This window comes from Mixophyes fleayi, chromosome 4 (assembly GCF_038048845.1).
Source record: "Mixophyes fleayi isolate aMixFle1 chromosome 4, aMixFle1.hap1, whole genome shotgun sequence".
In the NCBI taxonomy this organism is placed as follows: domain Eukaryota; kingdom Metazoa; phylum Chordata; class Amphibia; order Anura; family Limnodynastidae; genus Mixophyes; species Mixophyes fleayi.
Window position 1 is genome coordinate 60,600,723 of NC_134405.1, and position 20,500 is coordinate 60,621,222.

Consider the following 20,500-nt stretch of genomic DNA (forward strand, 5'->3'; position numbering starts at 1 on the left):
CTTGCCCATGTGCTGGCTTCCGCTAATGCTCAGAAAAGCTGAGCACCTATTTACCCACTTTATATTTCTCATCTCCAATAGATCCCAGGGGGAGGTGGATAGACATGGCGGAGGATGTCGGGGGCGTCATTTATGCCCTATCCCCTGCTGCGAAATGACACAAATCACAGGATACAGGGGGCAAAGTGACAATATTGGTGGCAAATTGCACCATCGAGGTTCCACTTCACTATGATGGCATGGCTCTACCGGGAATCCAGGAGACCTACCTGGACATCTGGGAGAGTGGTCAAGTATAGCTAAGTGAGGAGCTCAGGAGGGTGGTCCAACAATGTCACCTTTAGCAGATACACCACCTGCACTGGCTGCCACAAAATCACTAAAATAAACATTTATATATGTTAGACAAATTAAATTATTTTATATTTTTTATTTTTCCCCACATCTGGGATTTATATTCCACTACACTTGTATGGGCCAGTAAGTCCGCGCCTGCATGAATACATCTAATGAAACTGCCCCAGCAAAGCAGCAAGTTAAATTATTCGCTCTGGGCCAGTATCCCTTGGGTATCTGAGTATCTCTCAGCTGCCTTGGTGATATATATATATATATATATATATATATATATATATATATATATATATATATATATATATATACATATATATATATGCACATATATATATATATATATATATATATATATATATATATAAAATTCCAGAGAGCTAAGAGAGTACTTAATAAACGCTTATTTTTATAGCCGGGATCAGAGACATACTGATAAGTATGCAGCATCATATAGTTAAAGCACGGATGTATCTGCATTATTGTTTTGTCCAGTAGATGGCACTGCTGCTGTGTCCATCCTATAAGTCACTCATCCAGTGTCTTGAATAGAGATGCTCACTGACCCCCGTGTTTTGGTTTTGGTTTTGCTAAAACCGCCCTTGCGTGTTTTGGTTAGAGATGGGCGGGCTTGGTTTCCCAAGAACCAAACCCCCCCGAACTTCGCCTATCCGAGTACTGAGCCGAGCAGACTCGGTACTCTCCCACCCGTTCAGAATTGAAATCGAGGCAAAACATCATCATGACGTAGTGGGATCTCAGAGCTCGGTTCACGCGATATTTGAAAAGCATAAATACCCGCCTACACAGCAATCCATCGCCATTTGCCAGAGGGAGAGAGCAGGGTTAGGTCACAGGCTGTATTAGAGCAGGGACAGAGCAATAATTGTACACCTTATTCTTTGTATTATTATTTAAATTCTAATCTATTCAATTCTATTATTATTACCAATTCTATTAGCAATTGTTAGAGCAGGAAGAGAGGAGGATAGATGAGGCTTTTTTTTTCAATATTTTGCACTACAAGTGCTTTGGGGTGTTCCATATTCCCCAGTGTGAAACACTAATTTTTCTGGCTGTCAAAAGTCATATTTATCAGCAGTATCTATACAATTTTTTGCACTACAAGTGCTTTGGGGTGTCCCATATTCCCCAGTGTGAAACAATAATTTTTCTGCCTGCCAAAAGTCATATTTAGCAGCAGTATTTATACAATATTTTGCACTACAAGTGCTTTGGGGTGTCCCATATTCCCCAGTGTGAAACAATAATTTTTCTGCCTGCCAAAAGTCATATTTATCAGCAGTATCTATACAAATTTTTGCCCTACAAGTGCTTTGGGCTCATTAAAATGGATTAAAAGCAGTCCACAGATGAGCAGAATCAGCAAGCAGGTGCTGGCACCAGTCCTGATGGTAGTGTTCCCAGTACGTCATCTGGTAAAGCCTATGTAAAAGTACATAGTCTTTTAAATCAGGGAAAAAAACACACACCCCAAAAAAATTTACCGTGTTGAAACGAAAAAGAAGTGTAACTGAGGAAAAGTTAAGTGCCGATAAACAAAAATTGCCAACATGCCATACTACACACGCAGTGGCAAAGAAAGAATGAGGCATTCGCCTTTCTCTATCAGTGACAGATCAAAAAATGTTACTGAGCCTTCTTCTTGTACGGTCACTCGTGACCAAGCAAGACCAAGAAATTTGGAGTGTAAAAGTGGTGCACAACTACTGTTACACGTGAAAGCCGAGCTGTAAGAAAACAGTAAGGCATTAGAGGATAATGTATGCTCTGAATCAGAAATGACACCAATCCCTGTGGAGAGTTCATCCACCAGTGGTATGTGTAATCGTGAGCATTCTGTTAGTGTACCCATAAAGAAGGACCCTTTCAGCAGTTCTGCTGATGTGGGCCTGAACAGCCCGAGTGTAGCCAGTGATACACAAATTGAGGATGCCACTTTGGCATCAGAAGAGGATGAGGGCTAGATTTGTGTAGGCAACGAGGGCGCTAATGAGAATGTTGATGAGGATGAGGTTGTTTGTGTGAGTCCTGCACCAGTGGTAGCAGTTCTGGCACGTGACAAGAAAAAGGCCATTGTCATGCCTGGGCATTAAACAATAAAATCCACTTCTTATGTGTGGAATTATTTCTACCCAAATCCAGACAACAATTGTATAGCCATTTGTAGTGTATGTCAAGCCACAGTCAGTCGAGGGAGGGACCTTAACCATCTTAGAACCTCGTCTATGTTACGCCATTTGACGAGAGTTCATGGCAAAGTGTTGGGAAAAGCTGAAAGTTCTTCCAAAAAAATTACAAGCACTCCATCATCAGCTAGGACCCTTCGGTCACCGACATCCCGACGGCTACAAAATACACCCACCACACCATCCTCATCAATATCCTCAGTAGCGCTCGGAGTTGGCCCTGCATCCCACTTAGTAAGGCTTCCTCTGAAGAAAGCGTTAGTCCCACTGCTGCTGCTGTTGCTGCTGCTGGGGGTGAATCTTCAGCCCAGAGGAAGGCCTAGAAAACGAGCAGTCCTACATTTCAACAATTAACTATGAAACAATCATTTGCTAGGGGAAGCAAATATGACAGCAGTCACCCAGTCGCCAAGCGAATCCCAGACGCCATGGCTGCCATGTTAATGTTAGATCTGCATCCAATATCCACAATAAACACAGCTGGTTTTTCACAGTTAATTGAGGTTTTGTGTCCGCGTTACAGAATTCTATCGCAACACCATTTTTCCCGTAAAGCTATTCCACAACTATAACAAAAAGTGTGTAGAAATGTAGAGATTGCGCTGAAAAATGCCATTCTGCCCACTGTCCACTTAACCACAGATATGTGGACAAGTGTAAGTGGGCAAACCAAAGACTATATGACTGTGACAGCCCACTGTGTTGGTCATTCGCCTTCACCAGCAGGAACAGCAGCAGCATGTACACCACTACGTAACATTTGTCACAGGCAGGCCACTCTTTGTATCACCGGCTTCACTAACTGGCATACAGCTGACAATTTGTTACGAAAACTAAGAGATGTGATTGATACATGGCTTATACCACTTGGACTCTCCCCAGGATATGTCATTTCTGATAACGCCAACAATATAGTGCAAGCATTACAGCTTGGTGAATTCCATCACATTCACTGTTTTGCTCACACCATCAGCTTGGTGGTGCAGAGCTTCCTAACAAATAACCGTGAGCTGCAGGAGATGCTTTCGGTGGCCTGTAAAATTTCAGGCCATTTCAGGCATTCTGCCACAGCATGTAGGAGATTGCAGCAACTCCAAGAACAGTTTAACTTGCCCTGCCACCAACTTAAGCAAGAGGTGTTAACTAGGTGGATTTCCACCCTGTACATGCTTCAGAGGATGGAGAAACAGCGCAAAGCCATACAAGCGTATTGCACAAGCCATGACATTGGGAAAGGATGTATTTCACTCTTGCACAGTGGGGAATCCTTTCAGTGCTGTGCAAGGTGCTGAAACCATTTGAAGTTGTGACGTGTGAAGTGAGTGCAGACTCTGCTAGCTGGAGCCAAGTCATTCCTTTAATTAGACTATTGGAAAAGCAGCTTGAGAAATTGAAGGAGGAGATGAAAGCCATCAATTCCGCAAAGAATTTTGGCCTTGTAGATCAAGTATTTATTTTGCTTCACAATGATCTTCGAGTTATTAAAATCTTGAACTCGGTTCACTACGTTTTGGCCACTGTGCTTGATCCAAGGTTGAAGACCTATATTGAGTCTTTGCTTCCAAATGAGTGAGATGTGATCTTTTGCAAGGAGCTATTGCTCAGGAAGTTGTCTGCTGGGCCTTGGCTTGACGACATGTCCTCCTTCAGTTTCTCAAGCAGCTGCTGCTCGTAAAAAATAAAATTTTCCAAAAAGAAGCAGGGAAGACGCAGGGGGCAGACCAGAACAGTTTAACTTCTAGGCTGGTTTGAAGAATTTTTATATAAAATGTATGACCTTGCCCATAACTCCATCCAATATGAGTATTAACATGCAAAGGATGGTGGAAGATTACTTTCAAGAGGTAGTTGATATGGAAATGTCAGACAGTCCCTTTCCTTCCTGGGAAGAAAAGCAGGCCATTTGGAAACCCATGTACAAACTTGCTTTGCAATACCTAAGCTGCCCACCCTCCAGTGTGTACTCTGAACAAGTATTCAGCACAGGCGGGAACCTAGTCAGTGATCGCCGTAAGAGGTTACTTCCCAAAAAATGTAGAGAAAATGATGTTAACAAGAATGAACTACATCTTCCACGAGGAAGGCCTTCACCATCAAAGACATCCAAGCACTGACTGTTCTATAATGGCGAATTCAAGCGGCGATGAATTGATAGCCTGCAATGATGACGTACACACTGATGAGGGTGAGGATGAAGCGGAAGATGATGATGATAACATCTTTTTAAAACTTTCTTTTTAAGTGTAGGGTGCAATCTACACCCAAATAGGAAAGGGACTTGGGGCATTTCTATATCATGTACCATCTTGAAAGGTTGCTGTTTTGGCAATTTCTCAATAAGGGTAGGGTGTCATACACAGACTGACCCCAAACTGTCTTTGTCTATTTCAACTTATATTGTACAGTCTATAATGGCTGAATTTTTTACTATTTTCTACAAGTGGAGGGGGGCCTATAGAGACAGAAACCAAACTGCCTTTGTCCATTTCTTTAGATATTTAACTATAAGTGTAGGGTGTAATATACACCCAAAGACGATGGCTGCATTGCCAATATGCATAGATGGAGAGGAAGACAATCTGTTTTGTGTGTAGAATTAATGACGGCCTACCAGGAATTAAACTGTTTTTTTCATAATTTATTAGCTTTACAATTACATTATTTTTCCAAGAAACAGGTGGAGCACTAAATTCGGTTGTTTTATGCACAAAAACATTGATTTTTAAACAAAATTGCAAAACAAAACCAAACAAAACCAAAACACACAAGGGCGGTTTGGCAAAAGCAAAACCAAAACACGACGGTAATCCAGATCCAAACCGAATACAAAACCAAAACATGGGGGTCAGTGACTATCTCTAATTATTATTAACCTCACTAACACTAAATTCCAGTGATTTCCATTCAGTTTCTACCATCTCACAGGTCACAATATGCTTTTCATACACTTTCAGCCAAATATTGCAGCGATCTGGCTGGATGGTAAGCAACAGAGCAATGACTCAAACTAACGGCAGTTCCTATCACATCTAGGACACATTGGCACACAGCAGTGGCAGAAAAGAAAAGTGGCGCAAGATGGAATTGTCCTTGGATCATGAAGCCAGTTATGGTTCATTTGATCGCTCCACCTGTTTCTTGGATAAGTGAGGTAATTCTACAGCTAACAAGCGTTGCCCCCCCCCCTGCTTTTATCAGACACACACCAATCCAGTTACAAAAATTAGGTGTATCTGCGCTATGAGACCCAAAAGCAGCCTTTCACCTTACAGTACCCAATCCCCAAAGGTACTGAAAAGATATATACATAAAACAAATGTAAGGAAAAAATTACGCTGATGGTATAAATCCTCAAAGTCTACAAAGTTAATAGTAACATCAAAGTGTCCTCAAATTTGAATAATAAAATAACATCAAACGACCAAAACTCCGGAAATAATTATAATGATGTAATTCTTCTATGCTTGATCCAATCCTCCAATATTGATCTCATAGATGAACATAAAAAAGAAACGAAGAAATATACATAGCGTAACCTGTAAATTTCAATGTAGCACAGGAAGCTATCCCTATAATGCCCGTGTGTAGATATTAGTACACATTCACCACGTGATAGGGGGAAAAAAATTTCTTTAACCCCTTAAGGGTGTACACTTACTAGACGTAGTGAAATTTCAAGCATTGAACCAAACAAAGAATGTTCCTCTTGTGACCAACTCCTTCAAATACGAATATCCACTCCATCAAAATAGGGACCAAAGAAGGGAAAAGAAGTAGATCTCCATAGTGTAAAATCTTCCCATTTAATTTCCGCACATAAAAACTTCACACATATAATAAACACTTAAAATAAGTAGCACTGAGTCCTGCTACAACGGAGATAGATGGACTCTTACCGTCCTACCTTTCAAAACAAGCGTGGTTGATGTTAAATCCAATATCGCCAGCTGTGTCCCGGGACTATGGAGATCTACTTCTTTTCCCTTCTTTGGTCCCTATTTTGATGGAGTGGATATTCGTATTTGAAGGAGTTGGTCACAAGAGGAACATTCTTTGTTTGGTTCAATGCTTGAAATTTCACTACGTCTAGTAAGTGTACACCCTTAAGGGGTTAAAGAAAATTTTAAAGTTTTTTCCCCCTATCACGTGGTGAATGTGTACTAATATCTACACACGGGCATTATAGGGATAGCTTCCTGTGCTACATTGAAATTTACAGGTTACGCTATGTATATTTCTTCGTTTCTTTTTTATGTTCATCTATGAGATCAATATTGGAGGATTGGATCAAGCATAGAAGAATTACATCATTATAATTATTTCCGGAGTTTTGGTCGTTTGATGTTATTTTATTATTCAACTTTGAGGACACTTTGATGTTACTATTAACTTTGTAGACTTTGAGGATTTATACCATTAGCGCCATTTTTTCCTTACATTTGTTTTATGTACACACCAATCCAGGGTGCCAGACAATGCACTAAAAAGAGCCATTGAAATTCATAGCAAAAAGCCAGTTCATCAGTGAGCTTCGAATCAGCCCCAATTCCCACAAACTTATAATCTCGTTAGGTACCTTTCATGTAAAGTGCTGATTACAAACACAGCAAAACATGTGTGGGAGAATGTGGCCTCTAAGAGGCTGACTACTAGACACAAATACATTGTATTAATGGCTATCCAGGGATGTCTGCCTCTCAGGACATTTTTAGGAAGTAACCTCCTACGTCGATCACTGACAAGGTTCCCGGCTGTGCTGAAAACTCTTTCTGAGTACAAACTGGAGGGTGGGCAGCTTAGGTATTGCAAAGCAAGTTTGTACATGGGTTTCCAAATACAGTGCTATATTAGGAGTTCAGCACTCAGACAATTCAGCTTTTTTAGAAGGGGGTATATGAGACCCCAAACACTTTGTAGTGCAAATTCAGAAAAATGCCTGCTCTACACTGCTCTATTCCTGCTCTATACTGTGACCTAACCCTTCTCTGTCCCTCTCTCAAATGTCGTTAGATCGCTGTGGAGACGGGTATTTATTGATTCCAAAACTCGTGAGATCCGAGATCCGACTACGTCACAATTACGTTTTGCCTCGTTTTTAAATCCGAATAGGCACGAGAGTACAGAGCCGACTTGGCTCGGTACTCGGAACTCCAAAGTTCGGGTGGGTTCGGTTTCAAGGAAACCGAGCCCGCCCATCTCTAGTCTTGAAGTCTATGGACCTGAGTCTTTAAGGAAAGTAAAGCAAATGAAAAGGAGTAACTATGCACCTTGGCAAAACCATGTTGCATTGGAGGGGTAAGAAGATTTAAAATGTTGGGACAGATTTATAGTTGGGATAGGGCATGTCCTAGATCAATTTTAAGTTTCAGTGTAAAAATAAAGCTATCAAGCATTTGTGAGCTTCATGAAAAAAACAGACAGTATTTAACTTATGCCCAAAATAAAGAACTAATTTGCACTGTAACATGAGGCCTGATTCATTAGTGATCTTATCTTGTTCAAAAGTTAAGATGCTTATTTTTAAGAAGAAGCGGGGAGATAAGAGTTAAGTTAAAATGGATTTTCATCCTAACTTGAGAAATTCTTCACTTACGCAGTGGATTTTGCTTCTTATCTCCCTTTTTTGAGTCTGCACAGAGTGGGTTTGCTTAAGATAAGCAAAAAACGGCAGATAAGATCACTAATAAATCAGGCCCATGGTTTGTCCAGGAGAAAATTTACTGCTCTTTTTGCCTTTCTTTTCCTTAATGAATCAGACCCTAAAAGTTCTGCAAACAATCAATACTTACTATGCTGCTGCTCTTTGTTAAATAGCCTAATGAGCAGTATTGCTGCATTTCTTCCTGTTCAACCTTGCAAATATGTTACTGCAGTTTTCTTTTACTATGAGCATTACATACCCCTAGTTTTCAAAGCAATATTATACTTTATTTATATAGCATACTTGCCTTCACAATTAAGGTCCCCCTCTCCCCAGCTTCCACAGTTAAGGTCCCCCTCTCCCTCCCCCCCCTCCACAATTAAGGACCCCCTCTCCCTCTCTTCCACAGTTAATGTCCCCCTCTTCCCCCCTCCCTCTCTCCACAGATCAGGTCCCCCAGGCTCTCCCCCTTCCCCCTCCCTCCACAGTTATGGTCCCCCAGGTCCCCCGGGCTCTCCCTCTCCCCCCCCTCATAAAAAATAACAGCTCATTAACTTACCTTCTCCTCCGCGGTGCTGCAGCTCTGCCTCACGGTCACTATATACTGGGAGTGCGGCGCGCGGTGATGGCGTCACAACGCTGCTCTCCCAGCCTATCAGAGTCTGGGAGGCAGAGCTGCAGCATCGCGGAGAAGGTAAGAAAAATAAAAGGGGCAGCACGTTGGTGACTGCGGGGCCCGGACAGTCCAGGGAGTCCGGACAGACGCAGAGGTCTGTCCGGGCCCCCTAGTCTGTCCGGGCCCCTCACAGCAGTATTGGCCGTACCCCCGTGATGTCGGCCCTGCCAAGAGCAGAGCAAGGGCCTCTTAGCATGGGTTTGCCCCACACAAGCTCAGAAGAGACCACAGCTCTGGCCAGGAGCTGCTAAATGTTTCTATAGAGCCCAGCAGAGTTCAGCCTTTGACGATCCCTGTATCAGGTTTCCTGCAGAATAAAGAACAAGAACACCTCTTTCCACTGTTGTTGGCGTCAGAGTGGCCTCCAAGGAGCAGAGAACTGCATAGTATGAGATGTATGTTCCTACGTTAAAGGGGTATTTGTTGTTTCTGATGCATGCAATAAGGACTCACACACAAACTGCTAGATAACTGTCGCCATGTTAAAACAGCAACAAAACACAAACACATCCAGGTCAAAGGTAAAGACTTGCGATATTAACCAATAACATTACACCACAGGGTGGGGCTAGACATAAGGGTAACATCTGTAACACTTGTTGCTGTTGATAATGGACGTTAGTGAAGCCTAAGATTTTGTCAATCCCCTTTTTTGGCATATGAGTTGTTCTATGGATGCTTTCCCTGGTACAACTATCCTCTTCCAGTGTGATACACCTCCAAATGCATTATTATCCTCCTCACTGTTTCAGGTTCTGTAGTGGCTAATGATTCCTGCTACAACATCAATACAGTCGGCCAAAGCTATGGATACTGTAAGCAGACGAATAAAACCTACATAGCATGTGACCAACGGTGAGTGTACAGTCGTACACAACAGTCGCAATACTTGCTTGTCGCTATACAGCAACATTATGAAAGAATAATTCTGCTGCACTAATCTAGAGACTCATTTTCAGTTCATATATATTCCACTTCGTATTCTGCTGGGCTAATGTAGATATTCTGTTTTGTATACAGGGATGTCAAGTGCGGAGTGTTGTTTTGCAATGGTGGTAATGAACATCCATTTGTCTATGCCTCTGTGGTCCAATTTAATAACTGTAGAGGTGTCCTGGATCCTGCTGGAATGGTGAAGAATGGAACAAAGTGTGGAGATAGGATGGTCAGTATCTGTATCTACAGGAGGTCTCTCCTCCATGACCGGTTATGGGTTTATAGTATCCAAACAAACTCCAAACAAATTCCAAACAAACATTTCCTTTGAGGAGTAAACTGCTCCCTTGCAGTAAGAAAAAAGGGTGCTAAATATTTTTGGGGACATTCATCGTGTGAAGCGTGCCGGTCACGGGCTAACAAATGGATGTGTTAAAAAAATTGTAATATGGGATACAACAATCCCACTAGCAAAACCACAGGCTATTCCTGCAGTTTCCCTATATGTTCCAATATATATCTAGCCACTACAACAGTGTAGGTTAACCTGTGACACTCCAGGTGTTGTGAAACTACAAGTCTCAGCATTCCCGTTCAGCAATAAGCTGCTATATATTGGCAAAGCATGCTGGGACTTGTAGTTTCACAACACCTGAAGTGTCACAGGTTAGATAACACTCCATTACAAGCAGGCCCGGCGCTCCCATTAGGCAAGGTTAGGCCCTTGCCTAGGGCGCCGGGCTCTGGAGGGCGCCACAGATTAAAAATTTCTTTAAAACTGTGCGGCGACTGCTGACCATACCTTTCACGGCCGCCACACAGCTTCACATACAGAGGGGGGGGAGGGACTATTGCTCACCACCACCGCCGCCTCTCTGCTCTGTCTCCTCCCCTCCCCTCCCCTCCACTCACTGACTGACTGTTAGGCGTGACATCATCATCACGGCCCGACAGTGTCAGTGAGTGAAGGGGAGCAGACGGAGCAGAGAGGAGGCAAGTTAGAAGCAGGTAAGAAAAGACGCACATTTTCAAAATCGGTGCCCCCACCCTGCACACTTACACACTATTTTGTAAGTGAGCAGGGTGCGGGCGCCGATTTTGAAAATGTGCCGGGCGGGGGATGCGGGGGGGGGGGGCGCGGGGCGCCGATTTTGTAAATGTGCCTGGGGCGCCACGACCCTAGCAACGGCCCTGACTAGAAGGAAGCGGTATGTTGAAAACATTTATTAATGAGTTGAGATATTTGTAAAACAATGTCCACATCTCTCAACTGTCCTGATTTACAGGCCACAAATGTGGTGGGGCTTAGTAGAAAATGGGTGGAGTTTTGCAGACATATGTCCATTAGTCGACAGAGTTTGGCTGGAACGAGGAGGGGTTTGTTTTTTCCCGCTCTCGGGATTCTAAACGTTGGGAAGTACGTTTATTAAACATAGTCCTTATCAATTGCGTATATGTGTAGTGCTTAACTCAGATACCTGGTTGCACGCTTATAACTATTGGCTTACAGCCCTTGCAGTCAGATGACTTAAAATTGCTTGTTCATCATCAGGTTGGGGTTACACTGGCAATTTTCTTTCATGTGGTTAATCACTTAAGAAAACAATTAATTGTGAATAAATGTTAATTGCATGGAAATCACAACACCTCCTGCGTGACAAGTAAGACACTAATGAGCGCAAACACTATAGTACCGTTAACACGCCTAAGATGCTGAACCTCGCCCCATGAGTGAGGCAGTTACTGGCAGTAAGGTAAACAGTCCCTGGGACAGAGTTGTGCAGCAGCCCCTCATGCTTTGGCTGAAGTAGTCTCTGGCTACTATTTTACTAAGGATAGTTGGGGTAGTAATTAATTTAAGTGTAAGGATTGTATAAAGGCAGACTGTGAGCTCAGACAGAACGTCACTATTACAAGCCCAGTGTGAAGTAGTGCAAATTGTTTATAAGGTTACTCATACAGTCCTGGGTTATCTGCCAATTCTCCAGTCCTGAGAGACACACAAACATGGTGACATGGTATCCTGATTGTAACATCAGTCCCTGACTGTGAGGCCCCTGCTGCTGTACTTGCAAGCTGCTGCCTCTATCCACCAGGCCAGATGCTCTGGTCAGTATAAGAGCTGGACACGCTTGGCTGTTTGGACTCCACTCGACACAGAACATCCTCTGGACACTTGGACACCTCCCAACACCGGAACAGAACATCCTCTGGATACTGCTATACTGTACAATCAGGATACCTGGATATCTGCAGAAACTATCTAAAAAGAGGGCCCAGAGACGCTGCTCTCCTCTATCACCACACTCCAGCTCTTCCACGTTTTCCTGCTATCACTGCTCTTCCACTTCTTGGTAACATGGGGATGGGCTCCTCCTTTGCTTTCTTCCTCCTGTGCACAATATGCTCAGGGATGTAGTTTCTGCAGTATTCTGTGCTCCTTTTTCAGACCAGGATGAGGGAGCCTAGTTATGGAATGTTGTATACTGTGCTCCCTTTTCAGACCAGGATAATGTAGCCTAGCTATGGAATGTTGTATACTGTGCTCCCTTTTCAGACCAGGATGAGGGAGCCTAGTTAGGGAAAGTTGTATACTGTGCTCTCTTTTCAGACCAGGATGATGTAGCCTAGCTATGGAATGTTGTATACTGTGCTACCTTTTCTCAACAGGGTGATGTAGCCTAGTTATGGAATGTTGTATATTGTGTTCCCTTTTCAGACCAGGATGAGGGAGCTTAGTTATAGAATGTTGTAAACTGTGCTATCTTTTCAGACCAGGGTGAGGGAGCCTAGTTATGGAATGTTGTATATTGTGTTCCCTTTTCAGACCAGGATGAGGGAGCTTAGTTATAGAATGTTGTAAACTGTGCTATCTTTTCAGACCAGGGTGAGGGAGCCTAGTTATGGAATGTTGTATATTGTGTTCCCTTTTCAGACCAGAATGAGGGAGCCTAGTTAGGGAATGTTGTGTACTGTGCTCCCTTTTCAGACCAGAATGAGGGAGCCTAGTTAGGGAATGTTGTGTACTGTGCTCCCTTTTCAGACCAGAATGAGGGAGCCTAGTTAGGGAATGTTGTGTACTGTGCTCCCTTTTCAGACCAGGATGAGGGAGCCTAGTTATGGAATGTTGTATATTGTGTTCCCTTTTCAGACCAGAATGAGGGAGCCTAGTTAGGGAATGTTGTGTACTGTGCTCCCTTTTCAGACCAGGATGAGGGAGCCTAGTTATGGAATGTTGTATATTGTGTTCCCTTTTCAGACCAGGATGAGGTAACCTAGTTATAGGATGTTGTATACTGTGCTCCCTTTTCAGACCAGAATGAGGGAGCCTAGTTAGCGAATGTTGTATACTGTGCTACCTTTTCTCACCAGGGTGATGTAGCCTAGTTAGGGAATGTTCTATACTATACTCTCTTTTCAGACCAGGATGATGTATCCTAGCTATGGAATGTTGTATACTGTCACACCATAATGATGTAGCCTAGTTATGGAATGTTGTATATTGTGCTCCCTTTTCAGGTCTGCAACAACGGAAAGTGCACAGCCCTTGACAGAGAGCTTGGGTCACCTCTCTGCTCACCCAAGTCCCCAGGACATGAGGTGAGAGATGCCCTCGTTGTATGGGCTTCCACTTTTTTTAAACAAAAAGCAACACTTCTCTTTAACGTGGCATTTTCTCCATAAGAGACATAAAAACCTCACTTGGTAAAATTGTGAATTTTAGGGTTACTGCTGTTGGGCTGGGTAAGAGGCTGGCTGGAGAATTTAAGCCTGAGGGGACGAGACTCAGCTCAGCAGCCTATTAGCAACATTTTAAAGGTTTTAAAGGAAAAAAGACATGCAGGTAGCATAATGACCCAGCTCAAGGTAGCCCACTATGGGACTGGCCCGGGAGGGCAGATGCCCCATACTCTCAGCCCAGCCAGCCCCCAGGGCCGGATTAACCCGAGGTCTAACTGGGCTATAGCCCAGGGGCCTCGGGCATCCAGGGGGCCCTTCAAACTCCTCAGCAGCATTATTGATCGGTCGGGGGCGGGGGCGCCCCCGGCCCGATCGATGCTGCTGAGTACTGTCAGTGCAGTCCTCCGTCCCAGCGCGCTGTAGTCTGCTTACTGAGGATATCTCGCGAGAGTTCATGAACTCTCGTGAGATCTCCTCAGTAAGGAGCTTACAGCGCGCCGGGACTGAGGACTGCACTGACAGGTAAGTGCTTGGGGGGGTCCTCGCGGGGGACGGCTCACGGCTCACATTGGGGGCCTCGCGGGGAATGGAGGGCCCCTCAGCCCAGGGGCCTCCATTCCCTTAATCCGGCCCTGCCAGCCCCTGGGCTGGGTTGTGAAATCTGAATGAGGGTGAATGTTACATCTCCAGTTTTGTAACCTGGCCCCTTATATCTAACACCTTCTGTCTGTATTTCTCATTTAAAACTCATGCTCTTAAGTTTCATTGGGCCAATCAGCAGTCATCTTTAGTGTTGGACCTAAGTGGACCCTCTAGTTTAAAGCTAATAACGTTCTTTCTTCAGAACTGTGACAGTGAGGCGCAAATGTCATTGTAAAGATTGCTGGTTACTCACCTGTAACGTCCCTTCAGACTCATGTGAGTATAACTTTCGGATTTACAAATGCTATTAGCTTTGTTGGCGGAGTAAGTGTGTGTGTTAGTTGTCCTCCACCTAGTCAGACTAGAATTAAATACTTGGTCGCTGTGGAGCGTGTTGTATGGTGTCTTTACGTCTTGTAGATGGATGTCTCTAGTGAAATTAAGCCACCCGGAGCTTGAAAGGATGATATCCCATGATAAAGCGTTACTTTAAACGACTGTAGCAGTTTTATATACAATGCAAATATGCTTTATAGGGCTAGGGATACTGGAGAGGGATTGTGAGTTTAGAACAGAAAGACTAGAGAATTACATTCTCCTCATCTTTCTTGACTTATGTATTTCTTATAAAATTCATCTCTGATTTTTTTCTGAAATTAATTTACTATAACATACATAACATATACCATATATTTATATCAGGTTCACTGTGCTTGAGCATGGGAGTGGTTTTATATATGCAGAAACATAACTTCATTTATATGCATCCATATAACTTGCACCATTATATCCCAGTCTGCGTGGCTCTGTGTCACTCTATACTGTTCTGTGATCTCGTATATCCCCTATTTACATTCCTATAATCTAGACAGACCAGCTGTAGATCTGTGTTCTAGATCCTACTGCTCCTGTGAGAACCCCTAACACTAAGATCTCTCTGTATATTCTGTTCCAGATACACCACCCCACGAAGTCCTGTTCATCTTGGATCTCAGGATGGATCTACATCATAATATGCAATATAAAATATTACATGGAATATAATAAACAAAATAAAGCAGACTATGAGTGTGTCTTTGCTAAAGTGTGGTGTATAACTAGTGTGATCCTGGAAAGAGTTGCTGCCTCTTCTGCTTAACAGGTCATAAAACTGCACCATTGTTTATCTCATGGATAATCTAATGTCCAAGATGGAGACTCCTACTCTAATGCACTAGGTAATATTTAGACTACGTCCACCCGGATGCTTTTTAAGGTGTGAAAGGAGAAATGTAGAGTGGGTTGGAGTGTGATAAAGATTGTGTCTTGTTTATGTTCCAGGGCTCTCTACATGTCTATATATTGTGTCTGTGTAGATGTAGCCTCAGTCTAGAGGTGATGCTTGAAACCCTGTTGCCAGGAGGATTGTCCTTTCATAACCACAGGTGAAATGTGGATCATTTGAAATGAGTCAGTCAGTAATGACCTGTGCTCCTTATAGGACAACATGTTGGGGGTGCTCGATATTACTACTCTTAAGAACCACTGTTTTAATAGGACTGTATAAGCCAAAAGGACTTAAATATCATTTCTAGATTGCCATCATTAGTGAATGCCTATTTGATACAGGTTTGTTGTTCTCATGGGAAGAAACTGACTGAAATAAATGAAGATAAGGGGCCTGATTCATTAATGGGTGGCTCTTTTTTCCTTTACAATCTGGAAAGATATGTATAGCCATAGCTGTTGTGGTAGCACTAAAGACCCCATTGAACACTCAAGAATGGTACCCTGGTGTCCATGAAAAGTCCATGGGTGGTGTCCAGGGCCTGATTAAGGGTTCTGGCCGCCCTAGGCTAATACGGCCGCAGCGCCCCCCCCCCCCTCCTCCGAATATATAGGTGTATAGGAACACTCCTGAATATGAATGTTCAGGTGTATTCTCCAGCATTCAAATTTAGACAGATTGTGCCATTGTCTCTTACCTGTTCTTGCTCTTCTCTCTTGCAACTTTGTTATCCTCTCGCTGGCTTCTGGAAAGTTGGCATCCTGTTTTGAAAATGCAAAAATGTATTATAATGCAAACCCTGAATGATTAGGCCCTTTAGTTAAAACAAAACACTCCATTATGGCCAGCTAAAAGTACCCCATTGGACAGGCATATATAAGCAATATCTGAATATTTGTTGTCAATCAAATACAAACCTCTACCAGCCCCATCTCACTAATATTTAGTATTCTAGTGATTGCTGAGACCACCCATGTGACCACCACACAATCATGAGATTCTGCCCCCCAAAGCTGCTGTATTTTTTAAATACCCCCTGCAGCCATTTTCCTTAACCACAACCCCCCCACAGCCATTTTCCTTAACCCCTGCTGCAGCCATTTTCTTTACCTCCCACCCTGCATCCATCCCCCTTGCAGCTATTTTCCTTACCTCCACTCTGTAGCTATCCCCCCCGTCACATCAAAACTCCCCCAGTCACATATATCAGCCCCCCTCCTCTGCCCTCCTTCATACATATCAACCTCTCTCCCTCCCTATAGATTTTCATGGCAGCCCCCCCCCACCCTATAGATTTGTATGACAGTCCCCCTCTCCCTCCCTATACATATGCATGACAGTCCCCCCTCTCCCTCCCTATAGATATGCAGGGCAGTTCCCCCCCCCTCCCTATAGATATGCAGGGCAGTTTCCCCCCCCCTCCATATAGATATGCAGGGCAGTTCCCCCCCCCTCCCTATAGATATGCAGGGCAGTTCCCCCCCCCTCCCTATAGATATGCAGGGAAGTTCCCCCCCCCCCTCCCTATAGATATGCAGGGCAGTTCCCCCCCTCCCTATAGATATGCAGGGCAGTTCCCCCCCTCCCTATAGATATGCAGGGCAGTTCCCCCCCTCCCTATAGATATGCAGGGCAGTTCCCCCCCCTCCCTATAGATATGCAGGGCAGTTCCCCCCCCCCTCCCTATAGATATGCAGGGCAGTTCCCCCCTTCAATTACCTGTAGTTGTGCCAGCGTCGCTCCTCTCCTCAGATCAGCAGATAGGAAGTGAAGATGTCCTGCTTCCTGTCTGCTGCACAGCAACAGGCAGCCTGGCGATTGGCTGTGTGTTGCTAACCACTGACCACCATTGCTTTTGATTGTCGAGCCCTCCACCCCCCCCCCCCCCCGCGATGACCCCCCCCCCCCCCCTCCTCCACCCCGAAAAAAAAAATGAATGAAGAAAAAAAAATATTTTTTATTTTTATTTTTTTTAAAAAATATCCACAGGGCAGCGCCCCCCGGGACCCAGCGCCCCAGGCTGCAGCCTGGTCAGCCTAGTGGTTGATCAGGCCCTGGTGGTGTCCATGTGGTATGGTGCTACATGAGCAAGATAACCTGGGGCCTGATTCATTAAGGATCTTAAATGAAGAGGTATCTTATTTCAGTCTCCTGGACAAAACCATGTTACAGTGCAAGGGGTGCAAACTACTTTTCTGTTTTGCACATAAGTTAAATACTGACTGTTTTTTCATGTAGCACACAAATACTTGATAGCTTATTTGTACACTGAAATTTAAAGTTGAAATTTGTGTGCTACATGAAAAAACAGTCAGTATTTAACTTATGTGCAAAACAGAAAAGTAGTTTGCACCCCTTGCATTGTAATATGGTTTTGTCCAGGAGACTGAAATAAGATACCTCTTCATTTAAGATCCTTAATGAATCAGGCCCCAGGTTATCATGCTCATGTAGCACCATACCACATGGACACCACCCATGGACTTTTCATGGATACCAGGGTACCATTCTTGAGTGTTCAATGGGGTCTTTAGTACTACCACAACAGCTATGGCTATACATATCTTTCCAGCTTATAAAGGAAAATAGAGCCACCTAAAATCACTTAAGTTTATAAAACACACAACATCTGGAGGCGACACTGTCCAATACACTTATCTCAGACACAGCTCGGGCATGGTGGGATGACCTGGCTTTTGTAAGAACTTGCACTTATCACGTCAAGGGCTATGCCGTACGTCACCTAAGTTTCCCCAGCACCAAGATTTGGAGAACAAGATCTAATCTTCATCTCACAATAGCCAATCAGCACCTCTCTGTCTTTAGACCTGGGAAACACCATAGTCGTACTTCACTGTGAGGACTGGCTCAGACTCCTCTCCTTCCTATGTAAATGAGTACTGCTCTCTTTATGTTCCATCCAATGGTTTAGAGCTGCAACCCCTTTTTTGATATACATAGGATAACAAAGAACTGCAAATGGGGTTGGCTACAGTATTGGTGGACAGTAGAGACCTGGAGCTATCCCATTAGCTCCGTAAATATAGGTGTGAAAGATCAGCAAATCCAATAGAACAGAGTGAACATAAACTGTGTTTGGACAATGTACGTGCATTCTATGACATTCTTCAAGTAGTAGTAGAGTTTTATTTACAAACAAAAAACTGCACAATTTATTGCCAATTCATATGCAATCATCAAATAATGGTATAATAAAAGCCATCTCAGCATTATAAATAGTCATTCAATTAACATGTTCATAAAGCTCCACTACAGTGGTTGGACAATGAATTACAAACTTTTAAACTTTTGTGTATTTTTAAGGTCTGTACCTCGGGGACATTGTACATTGTTAAAGGCACGATGAGAAAGGAACAGTACATTGAGTTTGTTAACAATCGTCTTATCCCCCAGAAAAGAGAGTGCTTTCCGGGACATAATGGCTTATTAATGCAAGACGGGGCACCATGACATACGGCAAAATTTTACAATAAACTGAAAAAATCCTAATTCAATGTCCAACCACTGTAAAAATGTATGCAGTAAAAAGTAGACATATAGAAGCTTTATTTGATAAACTTGCACGCAGAAGTCTAGTGTGCATAGAGAAAATATTTCCACCCTATAAAATTTATATTCATTCTGACAAGCTCTTTTATTCTAAATTTAGTGTTCTCCTGACTAGACTGTGCAAAAAAATTGCCATTGAGGGAAACAGGGCTATTGCCGGATTTGAAGCGATCTACACATGTTCTAGGACCCAAAGAAACCTCCCCTACTCCCCCAGTGACAGCCCAAGTGGCTGTCCCTCCTGTGGGATTCCCCCTGTTAATATTGTGGCCACTGCATTGTAAGCAAGCAGGCTGGAGACAGAACAAATATCATCATCAAACACGGGCTCACCTCCACAAACACAGTGGGCAGGGGTGCGATGGCAAAGGTAATACCATCATAAGCCCTGACCCGTCGACTTGATGACATAAAGTATGAAAACTAGGTGAGTATGTTAAAATATACATTAGTTTCCCTTTAACACACAAATGAGCAGACTGGGTAAAGTGACCTAAAGAGATAAATATTTCAGCAATAACAATATAATAATAATATAATAAAACACACACGGTACAATCTTAGTATCACTGCTTTCAAGTGGTTTGGAGAGACAAATAGCACCCAGTATCATTTACAGGTGTAAACATCTGTGTCCCCAGTGGTTGGGCTACATGTTTCCTCTACGGTCCACAGTTCATGTTATCTTCTCAGGTTGGGCTTAATAGCCTGAAATAATAAAAAAAAACACTGTCACATGGAGAACGGATATGAATAAACATCAGACGCAGGACAATAATTAAGTCTGTTGTAGACTTCATGGGATGCGCGTCCCGGGTGGGCCTCTAGTTTTTTTTTATTTTAAAACTTAAAATATAATTCACATGTGTTATTCCTTAACTGTATAAGGCACAAGCTAAACATAGCTCTTCCCCAAACACTGTGGGGGGAATTCAATTGCCGGCAATGTTGCACGCGGACCTCGTGACATGCACATTGCCAGCAATTACGGTAAAAATCTCTGCTCACTTTCTGGTGCAAGGAAAAATGAGCAGAGATTTCTGTCAAATCTCCGCTGTGGAGGTTCTCATGGACGTTCCGGAGACACTAGGTGGCTAATTGAATCCCCCCCTTTGCATCACCTAAGTTTCCCTATTGGCCAAGTAGCCCAGCACCATGATTTAGAGGGCAAAATCTAATCTTTATCTCACAATAGTCATTTCACACCTCTCCATCTTTAGACCTGTACACGCCATAACAATACTGCAGACTCCTCTCCTACATATTTTAATGATTACTGCTCTCTTGGTGGTTATTTTATTGACCCACCATGCAAATTCCTAGGTATTTTCTTCAGTTGATTTATATTTACTGGTGTTTCTTTAAAATCTAACTATATGGGGTTTTTTTTACAATAAAAAAAACATACTCCTATTGTTCTAATTTGTTATAACTGTGACCATACATGAAAACTTGCTAAATGCAACAAAAAACTTCATAATGTCCAACTTTGCCCTATAGATGCAGCTTAATTAGCCTGCACAGCC

At 43.2% G+C, this 20,500-nt stretch overlaps 3 protein-coding genes across 4 annotated transcripts in view; 2 read left to right on the forward strand and 1 right to left on the reverse strand.

The window, feature by feature from the left end:
- LOC142149868 (zinc metalloproteinase-disintegrin-like ohanin) overlaps positions 1–15,104 on the forward strand; it is a 41,890-nt gene extending 26,786 nt beyond the window's left edge. Inside the window, exons 15-19 of the mRNA XM_075205169.1 lie at positions 9,631–9,733; positions 9,899–10,043; positions 13,334–13,414; positions 14,340–14,413; positions 15,093–15,104. Of these exons, the coding sequence (XP_075061270.1) occupies positions 9,631–9,733; positions 9,899–10,043; positions 13,334–13,414; positions 14,340–14,372 (362 nt within the window). The 3' untranslated portion in view covers positions 14,373–14,413; positions 15,093–15,104. The remainder of the gene's footprint in view (positions 1–9,630; positions 9,734–9,898; positions 10,044–13,333; positions 13,415–14,339; positions 14,414–15,092) is intronic.
- Positions 1–20,500, forward strand: part of LOC142151490 (zinc metalloproteinase-disintegrin-like VLAIP-B) — a 312,990-nt gene that overhangs the window by 159,418 nt on the left and 133,072 nt on the right. The gene's annotated exons all lie outside the window — the stretch shown is intronic.
- Positions 18,529–20,500, reverse strand: part of LOC142151489 (zinc metalloproteinase-disintegrin-like VLAIP-B) — a 53,437-nt gene continuing 51,465 nt past the window's right edge. For both annotated transcript variants that reach the window (XM_075207196.1, XM_075207193.1), the window contains one exon: positions 18,529–19,682. In XM_075207196.1, the coding sequence (XP_075063297.1) occupies positions 19,656–19,682 (27 nt within the window). In that variant the 3' untranslated portion in view covers positions 18,529–19,655. The remainder of the gene's footprint in view (positions 19,683–20,500) is intronic.